The sequence below is a fragment of the Cotesia typhae genome, unplaced genomic scaffold (assembly GCF_013202065.1).
Source record: "Cotesia typhae breed Kobodo isofemale line unplaced genomic scaffold, CoteBio_Ctyphae contig_26, whole genome shotgun sequence".
Taxonomy (NCBI): Eukaryota; Metazoa; Arthropoda; class Insecta; order Hymenoptera; family Braconidae; genus Cotesia; species Cotesia typhae.
The window spans coordinates 3,146,678-3,170,694 of record NW_027423732.1 but is presented as its reverse complement, the minus strand read 5'-3'; the positions used below and the strand labels follow the sequence as shown (position 1 = coordinate 3,170,694).

The following is a 24,017-nucleotide window of genomic DNA, read 5'->3' as shown; positions in this document are numbered from 1 at the left end:
TACATATGGAATTTTTCAGTTTTTGACAAAAATCAATGATTTTTCGAAGTTCGACATTTTTTTTTAATTTTTTTCTAAAATAAACTTTAATCAATTCCACAGTTATCCCTGTAGAACCCAGATTGGGCCGATTTCTCTTTCTATTTTTTTATTCAATTGAAAAAATATTGTTAAATTTTCAAAAATGGAAAAAAAATTTTTTTTCATAAATTTTATTTATATAATGAGATAAATACAATTCAACGATTTCACGGCATTATATTTACAATTTAGAGGCTTCATCGATGACTGTATTTAGTAAGATTCAAATTTTAATATATCAATTAGATCGATAAACTAGGGATAACAATTATCGACTTACCTATAGCCAGTAAACTAGATGCTATAAGCTAGTATGTTTTGATTAAAAGTGTGGCTTTTTCATTTTGAGATCTAAAACATAACCTATAAATCTTTTGTGCAATCTAGTGTTTTATAAAAGATTGTCATTACATTTGTTGTATAAATAAATAATTTCTCTAGTTTATAAGCGCTTTTTTAATTTGTCTTTATGGCGTCAAAAAGGTATTTGATCGGTGTTGTAATCCTTTTGAGTTGGAATCTCATTTTAAAAAAATTGGTTTACGTCCGGCGACTGATATTATGAAAGTAACGTTAGGATTAGATGATAATTATTTATTATGCAGTTCATGTCGAAAAAAAGCTTCAGAGTTAGTGAAACAACAAACAAATGCTCGTAATGATCCTAGTGCTGATGTAAGTGACCGTGAAGACAACTATAGTGACAATAATGACAACAATGATCAGGCTGATAATGATAGTAATACAACTGCCATGGATCTCCCATTATCCTTATCATTCCGTAAGTTTTTTTAATTATTTATACGTTACTTGAATACATTTCTAGTAGCTATATGTTTCACTATTATTTTTAAGGTTCCATGTCATTTGATAGCGAACCCAAAGCATCACAATCAAGCTCAGGATCCCAAGTTAGCGCTGCAACTCAATTACCCGTAATAAACCATGCATTAGAATTGTTAAATCAATCACCGATTCCATCGAAGAAATTGAATGATAATCAATTTTTGAACAATAAAATAAATCGGGTATCCGACAGCTTGAAAAAGTTTTGCTTTCTTCTTCAGATGAAGAATCGATTGATGACGATGGTGAAAATTTTCGCTCTCTAATTAAAATGTTGTATGATAAATTCAACGATAAAGAAACTGATAAGTTTTTGAAAATACAAATTTTAACATTATTACCTGTAAAATGGAGTGAGAGACGTATTTGTGAAACTATGAATACATCAAGACATTTGTCAAGAGTAGCAAAAAATTTGGTTGAAGAAACGGGTTTACTTTCTACACCTGAATCGAAATTAGATATGGGTAGCGTAAAATCGATTTTTTAAATACACTTGAAAACTAAATTACTCAACATTTTTGTATAGGAAGGACAATTACTGATCAGGTAAAATTAAAAGTTGAAAATTTTTACAACGATGATGAATATAGTGCTCAAATGCCCGGTATGAAAGACTTTGTATCAATTCGAAGTGATGATGGTAATCGGATACACGTCCAAAAAAGACTTATCCTGTCTAACTTAAAAGAATTATACCAATGTTTCTGTGAAATAAATCCTACTGAGAGAATTGGATTTTCAAAATTCGTTTCTTTGCGACCAAAACATTGTGTGTTAGCAGGGGCAAGTGGAACACACACCATCTGCGTGTGTACGATTCATCAAAACGTGAAGTTAATGATGCTTGGTAATTATTAAATTAATTAATAATTATAAATGCGTGAATTTTACGTTTACTAAATTACTGTTATTTTAGGTGCAAATATTTATTCTTTGACAAGGAACACAGAAAAGCCCATTAAACACTACAGCGATTACTTGAGCATGATTATATGTGAAAATCCATCTTTTCAGTGTTATTTAGGTGGATTTAAAAACTGTCCTGGGGTCGATGAGTTGAGTAAAATTTTACTAAAATGTTTTGAGGACCGGGAAATCGAGAATATTACATATAAATATTGGATATCAAAACCGAGAAGTAGTTTAGAAACTATTATTAAGCCTACAGAAGAATTTGTGGAAAAATTTTGTAGTGAGTTAGAAATTCTTCTACCTCATTCGTTCATTGCTAAGGAGCAAGCCCAATTCTTGAAGACATTGAAAGAAACATTGAAACCAAACGAATACGTTATTATTTGTGATTTTGCAGAAAATTATGCCTTCGTAGTACAAAATGCGGCAGCTGGTTTTCACTGGAATAATAATCAGGCAACAGTTTTTCCAGACGTTATTTATTATACAGTAAATAACAAACTTGAACACAAAAGTTTAGTAATTATCTCAGATTTTAACAAACATGATGCCGTTGCTGTTCATGTTTTCATCGAAATAATAACTGATTACGTGAAAAGTCTTCCTGAACGTTGTAACAAGATTTATTATTTTTCTGATGGAGCTCCTCAACAATTTAAAAACTTTAAAAACTTTGTAAATTTATATTACCACGAAGATGATTTTGATATTCCTGCTGAATGGCATTTTTTGCGACTGCCCATGGGAAAGGTCCGTGTGATGGAATCCGTGGTATTCTCAAACGACTTGCAGCGAGAGCAAGTCTCCAACTCGCGGTAGACAAACAAATAACGACACCAGAAGAACTTTTGAATGGGCTTCTGCACCGGATAACTTGCCGAATATTATAGTAAAGTTTTCCCCAGAAGAAGATTATGACACAGCAGTAAATGATTGAAATGATCGATTTTTGAAAACGAAACCGATTACAGGAACTCAACAACTACATTGTATAATTCCGGACAAAAATGGTTGTTTACTAGTTAAAAACTTTTCGAATTCGAATGAACACAGAATTTGTAAAATATTTAAACGACAGAGAGAAAAGTAATTAATTTTAGCTGCATCAATTATTGATCTTACTAATTACAGTCATCGATGAAGCCTCTAAATTGTGAATGTAATGCCGTAAAATCGTTGAATTGTATTTATCTCATTATATAAATAAAATTTATGAAAAAAAATTTTTTTTCCATTTTTGAAAATTTAACAATATTTTTTCAATTGAATAAAAAAAATAGAAAGAGAAATCGGCCCAATCTGGGTTCTACAGGGATAACTGTGGAATTGATTAAAGTTTATTTTAGAAAAAAAAAATTAAAAAAAAAAATGTCGAACTTCGAAAAATCATTGATTTTTGTCAAAAAACTGAAAAATTCCATATGTATTGACTTACAAAAATTTTTTAATATTTTTATCGGAAAGTACATCTAAAAACAAAAATTTAAAAAAAAAAAAAAGTACCTAAATGTTTAGTTTTGAAAAAGTTATGGCTATTTGAAAATAAAAAAGCCATTTTTTTGAAAAATTCATAACTTTTTTGGAGTTAGGTAAAAAATTCAAAAAATTCTGAGAACCGTTTTTATAGGGTAGAAAAGGATGGAAAACTTTCGGCCAAATCGAAAAGGGTCGGGGTCAAAAGTGGTCGATTTGGCATGGAATACCCCATATATTATAGTCACAGATTCGCCACCACGTGCACTGCTGGTCTTACACAAACAACTATTAGATTTTACCGCCATATACAGTAATAACAATAATAATAATAATAATAATAATAATAATAATAATAATAATAATAATAATAATAATAATAATAATAATAATAATAATAATAATAATAATAATAAAACCTCGACATCAAAACCCGTAAGATCATTAATATGAATCGGAGCATGCACCCCAATTCATCAGTCGCCAGATTATACCTCTCCCGGTCCATCGGTGGGAGAGGTTTGCAGAGTTTGGAGCGGCTTCACGACCGTTTGGTCCTGGGTTTAACTCACGAAGTTGTCAATTTCACTGCAGACGAGGATGACTTTCTTATGCAAATTGTACATAAACATGAAAATGCGCATAAGGGGTCATTCTTGTATAAGGCAGCAATATATGCGGCAAGAACCCTTGGTCTTGGAGAAATAAACGCTCTTATGGAACTCCGAAAGGAGGAATTTAAGAGCGTCATCAGGAACGCCGAGGAAAAACTACTCCTTGGCGAACTGATGGACAAGTCCATGCACAGCGTGTTCTTTAAACACGTGCGTGATCATGGCTTGTCCATCCAGCTGACGTTTTCCTTCTTAAAGTCAGCGGGCCTGATGTCCGAGACTGAAGGGTTCATATTTGCCTGCCAAGATGGTGTCATTAACACTCTTGAGTACCGTAGCAAGGTGCTCCAGGTGCAGCTTCCGGACACGTCCTGTAGGAGGTGTAGACAACATCCGGAGACGCTTATGCACCTTTTGTCGGCATGTCCAGTGCTGGCGAGAGGTGCATATATCCAGCGTCACAATGCTGCCCTGAGAGTACTGTACTACTATCTTCGTCATTGCTACGGTATTGACGTGACACCAGTGCTGCCTTATTTGCCAGGAGATATTCCCCAGGTTGTTGAGAATGACAGTTGCAAAATTTATTGGAACATGCCATTTGCAACAACCCGGCGGATAGATCACAACAAACCTGATATTGTGCTCTTCGACAAGGCCACTCGTGACATTTATGTCATTGAGTTCTCGGCCCCGGCTGAATACAACATCTCAGCCAAAGAAGAGCACAAAAGACAAATATATCAGGATCTCCTGTTTGAAATTGGCAAACTTTACCCAGGTTACCGTGTCAAGCTTGTCGTCCTGATTGTTGGCGTCCTAGGAGGGATGAAACAGTCTTTTGTATCCTCACTTGCCAAAGTTCCAGCTTGCTCATCAAAAGCTGAGTTCTTGGCAGTTAGGATGCAGAAGGCTGTTTTACTTGGTTCTCTCCGTCTCTTAAGGGAAATGACTTTGGCCTGCTGTGATCACTAACCGCCTTGTTGTGCGGAGTGGTCCAGCAGTAACGGATGGAGCTCAGGCTGGGCCCTCGGAGAATCGGACTCCGGGGATAACCCCCCTGAGCATTTAATAACAAAATAATAATAATAATAATAATAATATAGGTTGATGAAAATTGAAAGTAGTAAATATTTTATAATAAATAATTATAATAAATAAATCCCCTATAGGGATTATTTTGATGTTATAGTTTGAAATAAATTTATTTCTTTTTAATTAAATAAGTAATAAGACGTTAATATTTGAAAGTTTTTAATTATTTTTTTTTTTTTTTTTAAATAAAAATGTTTTATTTGAGAAATTTTATTTTTTTTTTTTACAATTATTATGAATTTTGAAAACAGTTTAGAATTAGTTTTTGTAAGTATTTCACAAACATTAGGATAATTTCTGATATTTAATTATATTATTGATAAAAAAATCTTTAAAATATAATTATTATTTTATCAATTTTTTCAATTTTATTTAATAAAATTACCTTTTTGTAGTAATTTCTATAATACTATAAGAGTATAATAGATTTAACAGAGTACAATAGATTATAATACATTTCCATAACATTACATATGTAATAAAGGTATGGCGTACATTTTTCTGTATTGTTTATATTTATTAAAAAGGGTACCATTTTTTTATCTATGCTAATTAATGGAACTGTTACTCTTTGACAGTTTCTTTTACTAACAGTCCATTCATCAAGGTATTCTGAATTAAATGGATATTGAAAAATAGGACCTTTTTTTTTTTAATTTTAAGCCGGATATTTTAATCGAATTTTCACCTACTGGTATAAATATTTTCTCAATTAACACTATATTTTTATTTAACAGCATTACTACATTGTTTGGATGTTTTGATGTAATAATTGACTGTTCAAACTCAACACATTTAATCGGTATATCATTCATTTCATCCGGAGGTAATTGTTTTAGAATTTTTATACGAGCCGGAATTGTAGGTTTGTCTGTATTAGCTAAAAATAACTCGCTTAATCGCCGACATACTTGAGCAAGTGGGCGATTTCCAGTTCGAATGTATTTTTTTAATTTTCCAAGATAATTCTCGAATGAATAGCCAGATACTTCTGGGATCGTGCAGTTCATATGTTGAACGTTATCAGAAAGATGGTATAGACTATGCATATTACTAACGAGGCATTGTTTCCCATATAAAACTATTGACGTTTGAATAAATAATTTTAAACAGTACTTTGCATGATTTACTTTTTGAATAGCTAAATTTTTAGAACATAGTAATCTAATCCCCACGTGCAACAGTAAAAAATGTTTGTAAACATCTTCAGACAGGACTTTTTTTAAAATTACTGGACCAGCATACAATAATAAAAATGAGTACTCAGTAGCTTTAAATTTTGAAATATTATCTAGAGACCTAGTTGTTCTCTGAAAATCTTGAGGGACTTGCGACTTCAGTCGGAGTAATAAACTTGATAATAAATCTTTCATATTCTTACTTAATTTTACTGATTTGATATTACTACTGAGCCAATAGTCAAATATTTTTTTAACGATTCCTAAATATACTAAATGCATTGAATCTAATGAAAAATCATTTATCATATCAATTTGAGGATTAATATTAAGTAGAGGTGATATACCAATGTGATGTTGAGGATTACTTTGGTTCCGAAATGAATTATCAGTTCTTGGTGTACACATAGCTGCATTTATAGGATAAATCGTGCGTCCTGCTACTCGTTCACCTTCAACTTCACACCGTTCACAAGCCCAATAACCTCCATGACCTTTCATACACTTAACGAATGATCGAGCTGGTCTATCACAAATAAATGCCTTTACTGTTACTTGAAATAATAAATTATCTATTTGCACTCCAGATTCCAAAAGTTGATTTACTTCAATGACAAATTTTCTTAAGTAACTTTCCACACAGCTGGGTTTGTGATTTCCACAATAAATGGCTACTGTAAAAGGCTTATAAATATCGGGTTGGTGAAATACTTTGCACAAAATAGGCCAGAATTGCATGGAGCTAGATTTATAAAGAGGTAAACCATCAATATTAAAAAGTAATTGAAGATGACGGACTTCATGTAACTCTGGATTTACACATTTTTTTAAATTCTCTGTTATTCCAAAATAAACAAATTCTCCTGAATCGTTGTCGATTAATTTTTCTATGGTATATGAAAAATTATTTGTCCCTAGAAATGTTTTAGAACATTTAGGTAGTTCAGGATAACGTGTTCTTCGTAAAATTTTTAAGAGATCATCTAATCTGCTGTGTGGAAGTGGAGGTTCCTTCAATGCCCATTGACGAAGTTCCTCAACTTCATCTATATCATTTTCTTCGTCAACACCAATCATGTCATCTTCACTATCTTCTAACAACTCTCTAAGATCATTTAATTCTTCTTGATCTGCAACATCAATTTCTTCATGATTATCCACGTCATCAATTTGTTCACCATTGTCACTTGATACATAGCCATCGAGATCATTATTCAGGAAAAAGTTTCTATTATTATCATTAATTGCTTCGGGTGCATCTTCGATATCACTAGAACTAGATGATAAGTTGTGATCACGATCAACCATTTGACCATCATCTTGAAGCTGAAACGTTCCTCGATGTCTTCTGGCTCTTAATCGTCCAAGCTCACGTTTAATGTACTCACGATCACCAATAGACATTTTTAATAGTTACTATTACTATGCTACTAACTACACAGTTGATATATTTTGATTTAAATGAAAAACCAATTACTAATAATAAATTATTATCACTTTTCAATAACTATGAATAAAATTTTTGGTTAATTTTACACAACACAAGTTAATTAAGAACACAAAAAGTTTTTGATAAAGTATGTCAACACTTACAAAACGTGATTTAACATTATTTTTAGGTTATTGATAAATGATATTTGTAAGATGCCACCTTGTAGTCGAAGACTACACTAACACTATTCAAAACGAATAAATAATCTAGAAAATTATTTATTCGTTTTGAAATAAAATTATTTTTTTAAAGTTGACATTTCTATTGTAAAAACATTAGTAGGTAACTATACTGTATCATTATGCGTCGATTTTTAAGTTCGGATAACCTAATGTATTCCTAAAAATATTCAAAAAAAAAAAAACCGACAGCGAGTTACTGATAAGAAGGTTTAGTTTTCCCAACGTGTTACCAATTAGTTCCCAATCGGGTAAACCTCACAGCAAGTTATTTATTTTGACGTTGGGTTACCCCAAAAAAATCCCAACAGTAACCCAACTGGGCAAACCAATCACGAGTCATTAATTTTTACATTGGGTTTTCCCAACATGTTCCGAAGTATATCCCAATTGGGTAAACCCATTCGCAATTTTTTTATTTTAACGTTGGGTTTACCCAACATGGCTCCAATCATATCCCAATAGGGATAACCCTATTGGGCTTGCCCCATCAATAGCCAATTGGGTCCCCATGTATGCTTGGGAATAATTTCTAGTCGGGCTGGCCGTGGTTCCCAATCTAATCTTTCATACAACAACTTATTTCTCAATAAATATCTTTGTCTTCTTTGACCATCATCTTTGTCTTCTCAAGCGAGCACTTCTCAACCGCGTTATCAAATTTTCGTCATTTTCACAAATATATAAAATTACCGGTAACGGATTTCGACTAAGCGCATTTACATGTGCCATGTTCATACCTGGCCCATGTTTGATTTCATAGTCAAAATCTCCTAATGATAACACTCATCTTGCCACTCTCAAATATATTTTTTCTTTATTCACAGTAGCAGAAAATGCTTGGCAGTCGGTTACAATTTTAAATTTTATGTTCAACAAATACACTCTCAATTTTTCTAATGCCTTTATAATCTCTAATATTTCCAACTCATAACTGCAATATCTAGACTCTGCGTCGGTCGTTTTACCACTAGCATAATATACGAGGTGAAATTTACCATCGGTACTTTCTTTTTGCATCGATGTCATATCGTAATCCAAACGCGGTGCATCTGTGTGCAACTCTGTTTCTACTCCAACCCGGTATATTTTTAAAACGGGTTCGCATACAAGTGCAGCCTTTAACCTTTCGAAAGCCTCTATCTCTTTCGCACCGAAAATAAAATTAACGTCCTTTTTTAACAGGTCAGTCAACGGTCGAGCAATGAGTGAGTACGCAGTTATAAATTTTCGAAAATACCCTGTTAAACCCAAAAAACTTTGAACAGTCTTTACAGTCGTAGGTCGGGGAAAATCTCTTACAGCCGATGTTTTAGATTCTGAAGGTCTAACTGTACCTCGCGATATTATGTGTCCTAAGTAATCTATGGTTGTCTTTAGAAATTTGCATTTCTCCCACTTAATATTAAGTCCATGCTCAGCAGCAACGTTGACAACTAATTTCAACCTCTCTAAAGCTCCCTCTAAGGTTTTGGCTATAATAATTATATAGTCCATATAAATTACTAAAATTCCCAAACGTAATAATTTTTTAAAAACCTCATTAACGTAACTTTGAAATACTGATGTACCAATACAAAAACCGAATGGTAATTTTAAACATTCGTACTGACCATCGGGTGTCACAAAAGCTGTACATTTAATACTATCTTTATCCATCCAAACATGGAAAAACCCGTTCCTCAAATCTATTACGGTAAAATATTTGCCTTCCGTTAAAGCATCAATTTGATCCTCAATTAACGGTAAGTGGTCTCAACATAATCAAAATTATCTTCCGATAATCTATACAAACTCTGAGTGTACCATCTTTCTTTTTAATTAATACAATTGGACTTGCGTATTCCGACGTCGAACGGCGGATGATTCCTTCATCCATCCATAGATTCATCAAATTATTAACTTCTTTTCGCTTATAAGGAGCTAACCTGCGCGACCGTGCCGTTATTGGTTTGTCGGATTTTAGAATTATTTTTGCTCTGATACCATCGTCACAAGTAACCTCTAGCTTATAATTCGCTATTATTTTTTCAAGTTCTTCCCGATAATGTTTCTCTTTAATATGAGATAAGTCAAATTCTTTTGTCTCATCTACCAGATTAATGTTAAATATGAGTGGTTGTCCTGACATGTTTAAGTTAGTATGTTCGTCATCTTCTAATTTAAACGAATGTTACGGTGCCTCTTCGGACGCGGAGTTCTAAGCGATCAAGAAAATCAGTACCAAGTAAAATAGGACGTTTTAATATTGAATCGGGTATGACGTAAAACTCGACGGGAAACTTATCATTTTCCACGATCATGCTTGTAGTAAATATACCCAGAGCCTCATTACTTCCGACCCAAGCCCTTCAAGACATACCTGCTTTTGTTGTAAGAGTGGAGACCCCAAATTCTCATACTCACTCTTATGCACTAACGTCAAGTCGTTACTTGTATCTATTAAAGCTAATGTCTTACAGTCTCTAATTTTTACTTTCTTTTGATATTTTTTCTTAGTTGGTCGCGATACCACGTATACACCTTTGGGTTTTTCTTGACACTCTGCAGCTATATGACCAAACTCACCACAGTTGAAACACTTTTTTCCCTTATATTTTTCAAGACACATTGCACCCACGTGATCTTCTGTACTGCAGTTATAACAGCGCTTCTTCACTACAGTTCCTGAGTTCGCGGCCTTGCTTGGAGCTCCGGGAGCTTTCGGTTTGGCCTGGCCCTTGCCATCAATGTATCCTGTTTTATCAGCTCTCTTTTTGGGTTGCCGCACTTTAATTTTTGACATCTCTTGTTTCATCTTCTCGAACTGAATAAATTTTTCTTTCAGCTAAAGGAAGTCTTTTGCTCTATACAGCATCGATTGGTTTATCGCGTCGTCAGGAATACCTTCTATAGTGTATTGGATCACCGTTTGTATCTCCATCTTTCCTGGTTCCATCTAACCTTTAAAGGTTAATAATACACATTGTGACACGTTTCATCTTCGAATCTTACTTAAATCTTTTAATTTTTGATACCCTAAACCCTTAGTTACAAAAATAAAAACTCGACAGTGGTCATAAAACTGAAAAAAATAAGCTACAGCCGAATTTTACAACTCTACATTAACTTGTAATTGTACCTGTAGCATTATGTTGTTCACTATGATTAGTTTATTCGCTTACGCCCAATCAATTAGTATTCGTAATTTAAAGCATATACATTGTAGATAAGCATTTTTATAGTTTGACATTCGACTATACTTTAGAATATACGACTTTGATATCATTAAGTATCGTGAAAATGGAGATAAAGAAATTTGAATTGATAGTAGCTGATAATATACCACAAGGTGTTATCATTAAAGACCAGAATGATCAAGTGGTAGAGAACATAGGTATATCAGGCAATGGTCAATTCATTTACAATAATATCCAGTACGTTGTATTTGAAAACATTTTATCATTACGTCAGCATCACAGTACGTTTGAATACGATGATCTAGCTATCAAGGAATTTTCAATAATGAATGTAATATCTGCCCAAAAAGTGTTAACATGGATTGCTACCATCCATCAACATTCTTTAGATTATCAGACCGTACCTTGCATGTCATCGATAACTGATGCTCTACAGACTATAAGTGAAGAGTTAAAACTACAAGCAGATGATGCTGCTGCAGATAATAATTTAAAAGAAATGTTCAATATTTTCTTGAATCTTTTAAATGATTTAATAAAAGAAATTACACCAGAGCAATTGGCTATAATTTATCAATATAGTAATATCGCTAAGTTAAAAATTGGTGATTTACCTTTATCTGATTTGTTAAAAATTTCAAGTCAGTATCTTTATGATCTTCTTTCTTACAATGAATCGATGCTTGAGCGAGTTAGCTTAACATACCCAATGCAAATGCTTTCCTATGTAATGCGTATTTTTCTTCTTCTATTCTCCCGTTTTAATATCCCGTTCACCGATGACGAAACAATATTGATTCATGAAATTACCGCAATTTTAATTGATCTTTTATCTGATCGACTTACAACTAATGTATATTTAAAACATGGCAACAGTTATGCAACAGGAATGATACAGCAAATTAATCGTAAATATCCGGCATTAGCAAATGTAACTGATATTAATAAGGTTGATCAATTCTTACAAAATAATTCAGATTTCAAGAATTTCATCGAAAGTAACTATCGTGATTTTAATTTATGGCCTTTCGTGTTATCAATTAACATGACGATACAACATCGAGTTTTGTTTAATATAAAATCATGCCTGGACAATTTTCGCTTAAGAGATCATAAAAAAATTGATGTACAACCAAAAGAAGTCATTGATTTACTTGAGAAAATATGTGAACCATATGTTCAAACAAAACAATATGAACGTTATAACGAGGTATGTTTCAAACAAATTGTCAGTTCGGAACTATTTTCAAAAATTTGTAATTTTATGTGTACTTGAGAATATCAATTTCATAGTATCGGTAGATTTACTCAGACTTGACCCAATTATTTGATCAAAAATTAACAAATTTTTTTAGTAACCGAAATTGTGTTAAACAAAAATTTTCTTAAACTAAAATCGTGTTACAGATACCTGTAAGCACATAGCTGTACCTTTAGTTTGCGTGAATTAAGATCTTACTTGCCTTTTGCTGTTTATTCATAATTGGATATCTAACCTCACTTATTAGTATTGTTCTAATTATAAATTTCTTTTTACAAGATGAAAGAAATGTACATTATACTTACCCGTAAGATGTTGTATTTCTTAAAGATCACACATTGGTTTACAATAATATTAGTCATATTAAAGTAACATTAGTAATAGTAGTAGCATAATATGTAAAAGTAATGTGTCGTAGACGATTTGGTTTGTTTGTGACGTGGGTTGTTTAATTAGGGTATTATGAAGTTATTGTTATTTTTATTGATCATTTGAAATTTAATAAAAATATTTATTATGATTATTATGACGATTATGTGTTAATTTTCATTATTGTATTATTTAGTTATTATTATTATGTTATTGGTACTGAATGTTTGATTAAATTAGAAATTCGAAGAGTGAGAAATTATTTTGAAGCCAAGCGAGTTTATAGAGCAAAAGAAAATAATTGTAAAAGAATTCAAAAGAATGGGAAATTATTCTAAGTCCCAAGCCGATTTAGTATGCAAACGAAATAAGTTTGAAAGAAATTATTTTAAAGAATCAATACTTAGAAATTTGGTGCACGCAATGGATAGATAATGAAAGAATGAAGATTAAAATAGAAAATAATGATGAGTGTTTCGACTAAATTATTTTATGGAAAATATAAACTTAGAAACTTTCGATGATCGATGAGTTTGCGCGAGCCTCGACAGAGAACGAAGATTTCTCGTTGGTAGTGATAGTTCAAAAATCTGTTAAGTTCCGTTTTGGAAATAAATTTGACAAGCAATTCTTTCTAGGGAGAATTACTCGGCTGAATACTCTTCACCAAGTAATTCAAGAGGATGATACTCTACCTGGAGTCTGACCAAGACCCAGGTAAGTATCGTAGACCGACTGGATGAAAGTGTGAGTCCCCGTGCCGTGGCCCTCAGCTGAGGTACGGTAGGTGATAAAAAGCTGTGTAGGTAAGGGCGAGGAGGATACTCTCCACTTGCTCTCAGGGTAGAGCTTAGCGCCCCCAGGGCTGACGGCTAGTTACCGGGGGGAGGGGGGGTTGTTACATGGGACCTAGTGTGTGTTTATAGACTGCGTTTTTGAGTTTTGAACCGTGAATACTGTCACGTATGTTTGGGATTTGATGGTATATTGTATAAGTGTATATTGCTTACATTGTTTATTTTGTTTATTGATTTTGAATCGCGTTATATAATTTTGAACCCCGAATATGTGTGTAAAGAGTGTTCTTATGTATTGTTTATATTGTTTTATTTGCTTATATTGTTTATATTGTTGATTAACATGATCAGGTCAATAAAGAGGTTTTCTTTTTCTTTGATTTATATTAAAATAAAGTGTTTTGTTTATATTTTGTTATTTTTGATTCAATCCCCGTTTATGACTGTGGACTCCGGCGAGTAAATTTCGAGTCGGGGACTTAGATTAATTAGTTTATTTAAATTAGAAACCGTACCCGTTACATGTTGAATATTATTTGTGAAAAACATGAGTGATATTTATAATATTTTATAAAAATACAAAAAAATTAGTTTTGAAATACGTAGTGATGTTTATAATATTTTATGAGAAGACAAAAATTATTTTTGAAGTGTATAAATGATCTTAATAATATTTTATATTTGAGCGGCATGACAGCCGAGCGGAGTCAGACGTTAGTTCGTTCGAACATCATGCCGTGAGGCGGGGGTTCAAGCCCCAACAGTTGTTCAAATAGTTTTAATACCAACCATCAGGGGTCACTCCGGTAGCCGAACTATACTGGCATGGGTTTTTCTCTGGTTTCCCCATTGTCACTATTCCGACAACCGATAAAAAGGAGTGAGGAATGAAGTAAATGCAGTACAGGAAGCACAAGTCGGTCCACAGCCGTAAGAGATACGCAGTAATCATAAAAATTGGGAAAACGGTTGACCCTAACGGCCATTCCTGCAACTTCCCGCTACTTCAATATCTAACCGTAAAAATTGCACTTGCATGATGTTTTTGAGCTCTTTGAGCTCGTAAATATAATTTATAAGTTATGTCAAGCTCTCTGAACTCAAAAAATCAGCTGTTAGAAGTTATAATATTAATTTCATTTTATCAAAAACGAACAAAACAAAAATGTCAAAGTTGTGTAAAAAAAACAGTTTTTTCGAAATTTTTCTTTTTTGATAACTCTCGAACAAATCAATTGATTTCGACGGAACTGGTATCAATCGATGTGGTTTTTTAAGTTTAAAAGCGGATTAGTTTTTGGAATTGATCGGTAAAGCCATTTAGAAGATATTCCAAGAAAATGATTTTTCGAAAATTTTATTTTTGAAGCAGACCCTGACGGATCCAAAGTGCGGTAGAGTACGGCAATATACGGTAAATTTACGGTAAGGTACGGTAGAGTACGGTACGTACAGTGATTTACCGTAATACAGTATGACACCGTAAATTACGGAGATTTTACGGAAAATTACCGCGATTGTACAGTAATTTACCGTTATTGTACGGTAACTAATCACTAAAATAGGGTATATTTGAGGGTAGGTTACCATTAGAATACGGTAATGCGAAAAGTTCAGAAGTATATATTCTACCGTATTTTCAGCGTACGCTACCGTAATTTCACCGTTCTATACAATATTTTCACCGTTCTTTACTGTGAGTTACGGTGTTTTACGGTTTCTACTGTGCAAGTAGAATGCTACTGTAATCTACGGTGGCCATACGGTATATCGACCGTATTTTTACTGTAGAATACCGTACTTCTACAGTATTTCAGATCCGTCAGGGGAGTGCCACGAAAAATCAAGAAGGACTGATCCCTGGAGTAGTGACGAGACGAAGGAAGCCAACAACAACTAGGACTTCATCCTCATGCAGTGAGTTACATCGTCGTTTTATTCGTCAAGGTATCAATAATTACTCTGTGGGAAAGAAGTGGACTGGGGTTTACCTAATCTCGGTTTACTTCTACTCTGCATTTATTAATTTAATTATTTAATCGACAAGAGTTTATTATTCAATTTATCAAGATTTGATAATGTTATATTTGTTAGTTTGAAATGAGTGATTTTCATGGGGAGTTATACCCGAGAGTCATTCAGTCGACCTTGAGGTCAAAAATCATTTTTAACATTCGTAGTGAGAATTATCAATCAACCAAAATTAATCAATTTAATTTATTCAACATCTGGAATTGTTTTATTAACTGTGTTAATTTCTAGAATCAATTAATTCGGTAAAACGAATGATTAGTTTTTACACTTGAGAAAAACCGACAAGTGACTTCTCACGAATTCTTGATCGAGCGTCATTAGAATTTTGCGTCGTAGTTAATCCAAGAACCCAAGGTCAAAATAACTAACTAGCGAATGTCTTGACATCTACTTTACTAACGCAACTTTTGTCAATTTTTATGATTGAACATTTTTCGTAGAATTTATTAAAAGGATTGTTTTAAGGATTAGTGTAATTGAATTTATTTTATATTACAAAATAATTTATTACGAATTTATAATATTACGACGCGAATTTGCGAATTATTAATTTTATCAATTGCGAATCTATTATTGTTAAAACGCGTAAATTATAATTGCTGATTAAGCGAATGGATTGTTCGCGAAATCGATTTCAAGTTAATAATTATGAATTTAATTGTTAAAATTTTTGTTGAAATTAAATTAATTACCGGAAAAATAATTTGTAAAATCTCGGACACAAATATTATGTCGGCAGATTATTAAGACCTCTGTCGTCGTATTTTAATCTATTAATTCAAGATACGAAGACCTCTTGGAATTAAATATTTATTGTTGTATTATTAGGACCACGGCAATAAATTAGTTAAGAATTTAAATTAGAAATCGGAATTGAAAATTGAGAATATTAAGCTTAGAGTTATTTTGGAAATATTGTGTGTTAGTTGCAGCTGATGACGAAATATTTTAATTGAGAATTTTTCAAGTAAATTAATTTGTTAAAAATTGTCATTAATATCTAATATAAAAGTAAAGTCATTACAAAGTGTGGGTCATGTGTGTGAAGATTGGTACGGGTCATGTGTGTAAGCTCATCACTAGGCTGTTACTTTTGTAGATGTGTGTAATAAAGACCCCTCGTACACTGCAATCTTTATGCGAGGTGTTTCGTTAGTAGTTAGTAAGAGTTCTAGTTAGCCGTTATTATAGTTAGGCAAGTGTTAAATAGTTGGTTCTGGTTAGCCGTTAGTTAGGCTACACTGTATATTGAATGGCCGAATATGTCTCTCAAAATCTAAAATATATTTCTATAATATCTAAGTTAATAAATGTATTCTTATCTATTTGTTAAAAGCCATTAAACAGATGATTCATTTTAATCCGAGCAACGCCGGGTTTCGCTGCTAATTATTTATTATGAAATCTACTTCCCATTCGGCCGTTGGATGGCCTTTTTAAATATTTTCCAACTTTATATTAATAAATCATTATCTTTTTCGGTTACGACGCGCGACGACGATTAAATACCAACAATTCACAATATATTAATTTACGACACGCTGGTGTGATATTTACGCATGCGCATTTTAATGCGCCAAACATGCAAGATGAAATAAATTTGATAATAACGGTTAACTGTCATAAATAGAGAATTAAATCAATAGATAATTTTTCTGAATAAAGGTTTTTGATGCAAAGAAAAATCTTTATTTAAAAAAAAAAAAAAAAGGTTATCCCTCAAAATTCAAAATAGCCTAAATTATAATATGTAATTATAATTATAATATGTAATTAAAATTATAATATGAAATTATAATAATGTAAATGGCTTTTAACAGTCAAATATCCCAATTGGTGGTAAATAGCCCAAACTGCTTGGGAAGGCGGAAAAATTCAATATTTTCAATAGTTTTCTAGGAGGCGTAAAAGTTGACGCCTCAAAAGTTTTTCTCTTATAGCAAACAGTTAATATTAGGATTAATAAATCGGAAAAGAAAAACACGGCATCTTCCAAAGAAAAGTTCCTTACACCAGACAATCTATCAGAATTTACCAAAAATAAAAAAATGGCGGATGTTTGAAAAAATGTTGAACAAATACCTCTGTCTTTCAGTGTGTTCTGCTAAATAGAAAATTTTATAAGTTATAATTAACTTTTTTTTGGCGAAATGTGGTCGATTTGTTTACAAAACATATTAACCAACAAAATAAGAACAAAAACATTGAAAATGATCGAGTAGATTCAAAGATTAACTCTCCACCATTTTAAAAAAAGTAGTTTCAAGAAAAACCTGTTTAAAATTTCTACTTCAAGTACTGAGTGTTAGAAGCGCGCGCACATTTTCACGAATTTCACTAGAATTTATAATCAGGTTTCAAAAATATCAATTGGTTTTTGAGATATTTGCAAAAAACCAAACCCCTCCCTCTTTAGTTAATTTTTTATAACTTTGACAATTTTCGCGCACAGAATTTTATTTTTAACTTCCCGCTAAGAAAATCGAAGATTTTCAAAAATCGGGAAGTTATTGGTTTTACCTCGTTTTTAGATGTAGTTTTTTTGGAATAATTTTTAAACAGCTGTATCGATCGATTTCAAAAACTAATCAGTTTTTAACCTTGTAAAACCACGTCGATTTTCGCTAATACGGTCAAAATTGATTGATTCGTTCGAGAGATATCGTGAACGAAAGAAAACCGAAAAAAGTGTTTTTTCGGAATTACTCCGAAATTTCTCGTTCGATCAATTCAAACTTAAAGATTCTTCATGATGCTTAAAAAACTTCATTGAATGCCGCCAATCGCGTGAAAATCGGTGCATCCATTCAAAAGTTATTGCAGTTTGAAATTTCAAAAAATAGTGTTTCAATAAACTTTCATCAGACTTTTGAGCTCGGAGTGCTTATAAGCATAGAACAGCTATCTCTTTGAGCTCGAAGAGCTCAAAATGACGCGAAAATTCTATTTTTGAGCTCGAAGAGCTCAAAAAATGAATATTTGCAATTTTGAGCGTTTAAGTATGAAATTCGCGGGAAGTTGCAGGGATGGCCTTTAGGGTCAGCCGTTTTCCAAATTTTTTTTTTAAACTATCTACATTCTTTTTCAAATTGAATTATGCCATGTTCACATTTTTCCGTGACTGCTGAAAAAAATTGACCAATAAAGCACTTGTTAACTAGACTACTATTTTGACCACGGGAGGTGCGACAGTCGGATAAATTGAGTGACTGATAATGGGTTAGGTAATACTTATGCATAATTCACAGATTCGGTAGAATCTGGCGCCAAGGTCCGTTCAAAAATCCCGTTGTAAACGGAGCGCCAGACTACCGACTGTGTTTACTGTAAGCATCGCGTTTTTTAGAGGTTGCAAATTTATTTTTAATTCTACGGTCCTTTTTTTCCTTAAATTAGTATTATAACGGTAGTTCATACCTTATTTTCTTGATATTAATTGATTATATGCAATTATAACAAATAATCTGCTTAATATTATTAAATTTAATCAGCACAAACTATAGCAACGCAAAAATTTCGATCCTGACTTTTTTTCGATGGGCAAAGTGATCTGCCACAAACTAAATAATTCGAGAATGCATAGTAATCCTCCGATAGATGGGAAACTACAGTTAAAAAAAGATATTTCGCAGCTTGGATCTACACTCGCCAGGGTGCACTGGTTCTTTCTACATAAACTGTAGATTCAACGGGATAGCTCACTAAAGTTACCACCCCACAGTTTTTTTTTTAAATTAATTTTTGATTTTTTTTCATCACGTCGTTAGCTCGTCGTTTGTTCTTTATTGTTTAATATCAACATTTGTTAGTTCTCCATTTATTCATTTTAAAGAAAATTTATTAATAATGTACCTTTAAGTTAGCCCCCCTGTCGCATTTTTTAATATTTTGGTAGCAATTTGGGTCATCAAGCCTCTATTTTTGATTGTTCATGTATATTTAACATTTGTTCCTACTTCACATTTTTTATTTGTTGTTTAATTAACATTTTTAATTAGCTTTATGTATGCATTCTAAATATTTGCACTGCGCATGCGTCAACTTTACGTATATAGACTTTTAGCGCGGTCTTTTGAAAATTATAGTGACAAGCACATCTCATGTGTAAAAATTAAAAAGTTTACGAGTGTAATTTTTTAGGAATTACTATTTAATTAATTCAAATAATTAAAAAAATTGTTAGACGTCAGCCAATATCAATGTCATTAAGTAAATAAATAAATAACTAATAAATATTCATTTCATTCTAAATTTGTTAAAAATATCGAGAGAATTGTTAATCAATGCATGTACATTTTTTTTTATTTTCATCAATTCTATTTTCATGAATACTACGAAGTATTAAAAAAAAAAAAAAAAAAAAAAAAAAAAATCCATAACAATTAACAAAAATTTCAATACTTTATTAAAATAAAACTTATTATAAAATTATTAAAAACTACACGTTGCCCTTTTGTCCTGTGACATCTATAATTGAAATTACACGAAAAATACACTTACTCTAATCACTGTGCTGGTCAATATAATTTTCAAAAGTCCGCGCTGAAAGTCTAAACGTAAAGTTGACGCATGCGCAGTGCAAATATTTAGAATACAAATATTCAGCTTATTAAAAATGTTAATTAAACAAGAAATAAACAATTTAAAGTTGGAACAAAGGTTTTTGTACATGAACAATCATAATCAGAGGTTATTCCCATTGGATAGTGTACCATTCTATGATTTTGTGGTCGTTGCCGATAGGTTGCATTGTTATCCAATCAAGTGGATTTAGGTGAAAAGTCTTACAATTATGAGCATGGTGTATTGTGTCATTTACTTACAACAATGTCATAATAACAATAACACTAATAATAAAAATTATGAGAATGAAATTAATTATATCGGTAATACCAAATTGAGGTTAAAAATATCATTATCATTATTATTACTGAATGAATTATTGTTATTATTAAATTAATGTGTATTAAAGTATCAAATCCAAACCAACAACTTTTTTAATTCAAAAAAATGTTAAAATTTTTACTGTATATAAATAAAAATGTAAAATCCCTATTAATAAGATAGTTAATCGCTTTTAACCGCGGAGTTTACGCGGATCAGTCACGTTAAGTTTTTTAATGCTACTCGCTACTATGAGAGAAACAGAATTTCAATTTTTTTATTAGGATTTGATTATCAAAATTAACGAATAAACAACCTATCATATTAGAATAGCTTTGCCTGCATTAATTTATTCATTTATGAATTTTCAATTTTGCGCGGGAAAAATTTAATTTTGAAATTAAGAATGTTAAAATACTTTATAAATACAAAATTTCTAGAACAAACTATCAAACAACTTCATATGTGGATGGTTTTCAAACCTATTCTTTCTATTGAATTTCATTTATTAACTAGACTAAATACACAACAGGCTAAAGATTGTTTGAGTTTTACTTTCTTCCTTCAGGCCAGCAGTTCAAGATTTAGGCAATTCTCATTGGATAGTGTACACATTCTACGACTTTGTAGTCGTTGCCTGTAGGTGGCATTGTTATTCAATCGAGCGGATTTCAAATAATTGTAATTTTTAGGCCATAGGTATTACAATTATGCGTATGATGCATTGTCCCCTTTATTAACAATAATGTCATTGAAACAATAACAATAATAATCATTATAAAAATGAAATTTATTATATCGGTAATGATAAATTGATGTTAAAAGTATCATTATCATTGTTTATCTTACCAAAATAATTATTGTTATTGTTAAATTAATGTGTAGTAGAGCATTAAATCTAGATTAACAACTTTTTTAATTCAAAAAAGTGTTAAACTTTAACTATATATACATAAAAAATTTAAAATCCCCATTGATAAGCTAGTTAATTGATTGAAACCGAAGAGTTTACACGGGTCAGTCACGTTAAGTTTTTTAATGCTACTAGCTACTATGAGAGAAACAGAATTTTAATTTTTTGTTAGGATTTGATTTTCAAAATTAACGAACAAATAACCTTTTATATGATAATAGCTTTACCTGCATTAATTAATTTATTTACATATTTCTAATTTTGCGCGGGAAAAGTTCAATTTTAAAATTAAGAGGCGAGCAAAAATTACACTTAACAAAAAGATATGAAATCCGAACAAAAACAGTTTCACTGTAAAAAATTGCGCCAAGTCCACGTTCATAAAACTCATCTCAATAACATCTGCACTTTGCAAAAAAATAAGACTCGTTACAATAATTTTCATTCTATACAAAAAAAAGTTAAATACAAAAAATACCAAGAAACCGTCATAATGTTGAAAAAATTGAAAAAAATTTGTTGAAAATTTAAAAATTAAGAAAAATTTTTTATCGTACTTGGCGCGCGTCATTGAGTACCCCAAATTTTTTCGAACGAATTTCAACCGAAAAAACGATTTCGCTTGAATTTATGTAATGTAAATATGTATAATTATATAATATATATATATATATTATATCTTATCAGCTCTAATTATATAATATATGATTTCATACATTGTTATGTTTATAGATTCACATCAGTGAAGTATACTCAACGAATTAAAAACACTGCTTACTGGATTAATATCAGTTTCAGTGAAAAAATCCGTTTCGAAAATTTTTTCAGATTTTTAGTGAAAATATATGTCAATATGGTAGTCTGGTGAAGATATCTGAAATAACACAAAATTTTTTAATTCAATTTTTTCAGTTCCGTCATTAAGCTTTCATGAAGAAACTTGATCATGCTTCGTTTAATTGTAATTAACACATTTTGATTGGCAATCACACCGCATTTTCTCAATTTAGTCGGCCATACGTTTTATTTTTTAATCAACTCAATTTTCGCAGAGATTCCACGACAGAGTCAATATATGCAGGCGTATTCACTTGTAAGCAAATTGCATAACCGAACAGGAGAGGGCGTTTTATTGAAATCATAAACGATGGGCGGAGAATTTAAAAATTTCAAATAAAATACGTATGCCATGTTGATTTTACCTAACTTTTGTTAAACGTATCATAAAATAATATTTCCTTAATTACATTTATGCATTTTATAGGTTGACTTACTTATAAATGTTGAAACATTAAAAGGATGTTCATGTATCCTGAAAAAATTTGGGGTACTCGATGACGCGCGCCAAGTACGATAAAAAAATTTTTCTTAATTTTTAAATTTTCAACAAATTTTTTTCAATTTTTTCAACATTATGACGGTTTCTTGGTATTTTTTTGTATTTAACTTTTTTTTGTATAGAATGAAAATTATTGTAACGAGTCTTATTTTTTTTGCAAAGTGCAGATGTTATTGAGATGAGTTTTATGAACGTGGACTTGGCGCAATTTTTTACAGTGAAACTGTTTTTGTTCGGATATTATTTTACATCGGGCTTAGACAAATAATTGTATTTATTATTTATTTTTTTTTATTGGTTAATTTTATTTTTAAATAGTAAAAAATAAATCAAGCTTTTTGTTTTTACAAATTTATTAAACTATTAAGGCACAAGTTCATTTAATTATCAATCATTTTCAATCGTTCTGTGTAATCAATTGTCTATCTAATATAGTAAAATAATTACTGATATCTTATCGCTAATACAATCTTTTATATATGGACTCTGTTATGCAATAGTGTGTTAAGTACATAAGATTTCCATAGCACTCAACACATTAATGCATAACAGTGTCCATATGTATTCGTCGTTAAGGTTTTGAGTTTTTGAGACGATACTGACGCAGATGCATAACATTTTTTGTACATTGAAGCAACCCTTTCAATATGAAAAGATAATGTCAAAGTTTTATCTTATTCATTATTCATTTTTGAAAATAATACTTCATGAAATGGTTCGATAAAACAAATAAGAATCTTAGTGGGATTACTATGAAAAAGTTGACAGGGAAGTAACATCAAATTAATCATAAGAGAAATTTCATACTATCAAGCTTGATGCTTATAATTGGACTATAGTAAATATTTTTTAATTATTATAGCGAAGCATTAACAACTAATGAATCCAGGTGCGTGATAAATGCGATAAAATACTAGTCATTAAGTTATCTTTAGAACAAAATACATATAGATAATATTATCTATAATTGTGACGATTCAAAAACACGTATTTAGAACACAATTATACCACCAAATGTTTTTTTTTATCATATCCAATAAGTGTATAGTGATAATTTAGTACTTATGTAACATGATCGCCTCGTAAAAAGATATTTGATTTTGCTGTTTTCTACTGTAAAAAACCTATTTATTGGTTATTTTAGCAAATAAAATGTTTTTTTCAAGTTCGATCATTTTTGATCGTTTTGAAATTTTGTAAGGGGTATTGAATGCATGAAAAAAAGTTAACTAAATTATTTTTACATCGTTAAAATCATTTGTTAAAAAATGATAATTAAACTCATGTAACTCCTCGCCAATTTTGTCCAAAAATAGCGCTGGAGCATTAAAAAAAGACAACACCACCGTAGTCTACACAGAAAGAAAT

At 31.3% G+C, this 24,017-nt stretch overlaps 2 protein-coding genes and 1 long non-coding RNA gene across 3 annotated transcripts; all 3 read left to right on the top strand.

Moving 5' to 3' along the window:
* The first annotated feature begins 572 nt into the window (after nucleotides 1-572).
* LOC141525487 (uncharacterized) lies at nucleotides 573-2,661 on the top strand. The gene is made up of 5 exons (XM_074240003.1): nucleotides 573-862; nucleotides 937-1,109; nucleotides 1,286-1,394; nucleotides 1,457-1,777; nucleotides 1,847-2,661. Exons 1-5 carry the CDS (start codon nucleotides 643-645, stop codon nucleotides 2,659-2,661), a joined length of 1,638 nt encoding a protein of 545 aa, XP_074096104.1. The 5' UTR covers nucleotides 573-642.
* An 8,460-nt stretch (nucleotides 2,662-11,121) lies between these two features.
* On the top strand, nucleotides 11,122-13,848 carry LOC141525203 (uncharacterized). Its single transcript, XM_074239591.1, has one exon. The coding sequence runs from the start codon at nucleotides 11,156-11,158 to the stop codon at nucleotides 12,326-12,328; it is 1,173 nt and encodes a 390-aa protein (XP_074095692.1). The 5' UTR covers nucleotides 11,122-11,155; the 3' UTR covers nucleotides 12,329-13,848.
* Nucleotides 13,849-22,235: 8,387 nt separating this feature from the next.
* On the top strand, nucleotides 22,236-23,992 carry LOC141525629 (uncharacterized). The gene is made up of 2 exons (XR_012478875.1): nucleotides 22,236-22,492; nucleotides 22,575-23,992. It is a non-coding gene; the product is annotated as an uncharacterized LOC141525629 (long non-coding RNA).
* Nucleotides 23,993-24,017: the final 25 nt, after the last annotated feature.

What these genes read in the sequence shown, in the direction of transcription:
- LOC141525487 (XM_074240003.1), top strand. Translation starts at nt 643, where the DNA reads ATGAAAGTAACGTTAGGATTAGATGATAATTATTTATTATGCAGTTCA. An exon ending in CCCATTATCCTTATCATTCC is followed by an intron (nt 863 to 936) that starts GTAAGTTTTTTT and finishes ATTATTTTTAAG; the next exon opens with GTTCCATGTCATTTGATAGC. An exon ending in TGAATCGAAATTAGATATGG is followed by an intron (nt 1,395 to 1,456) that starts GTAGCGTAAAAT and finishes ATTTTTGTATAG; the next exon opens with GAAGGACAATTACTGATCAG.
- LOC141525203 (XM_074239591.1), top strand. Translation starts at nt 11,156, where the DNA reads ATGGAGATAAAGAAATTTGAATTGATAGTAGCTGATAATATACCACAA.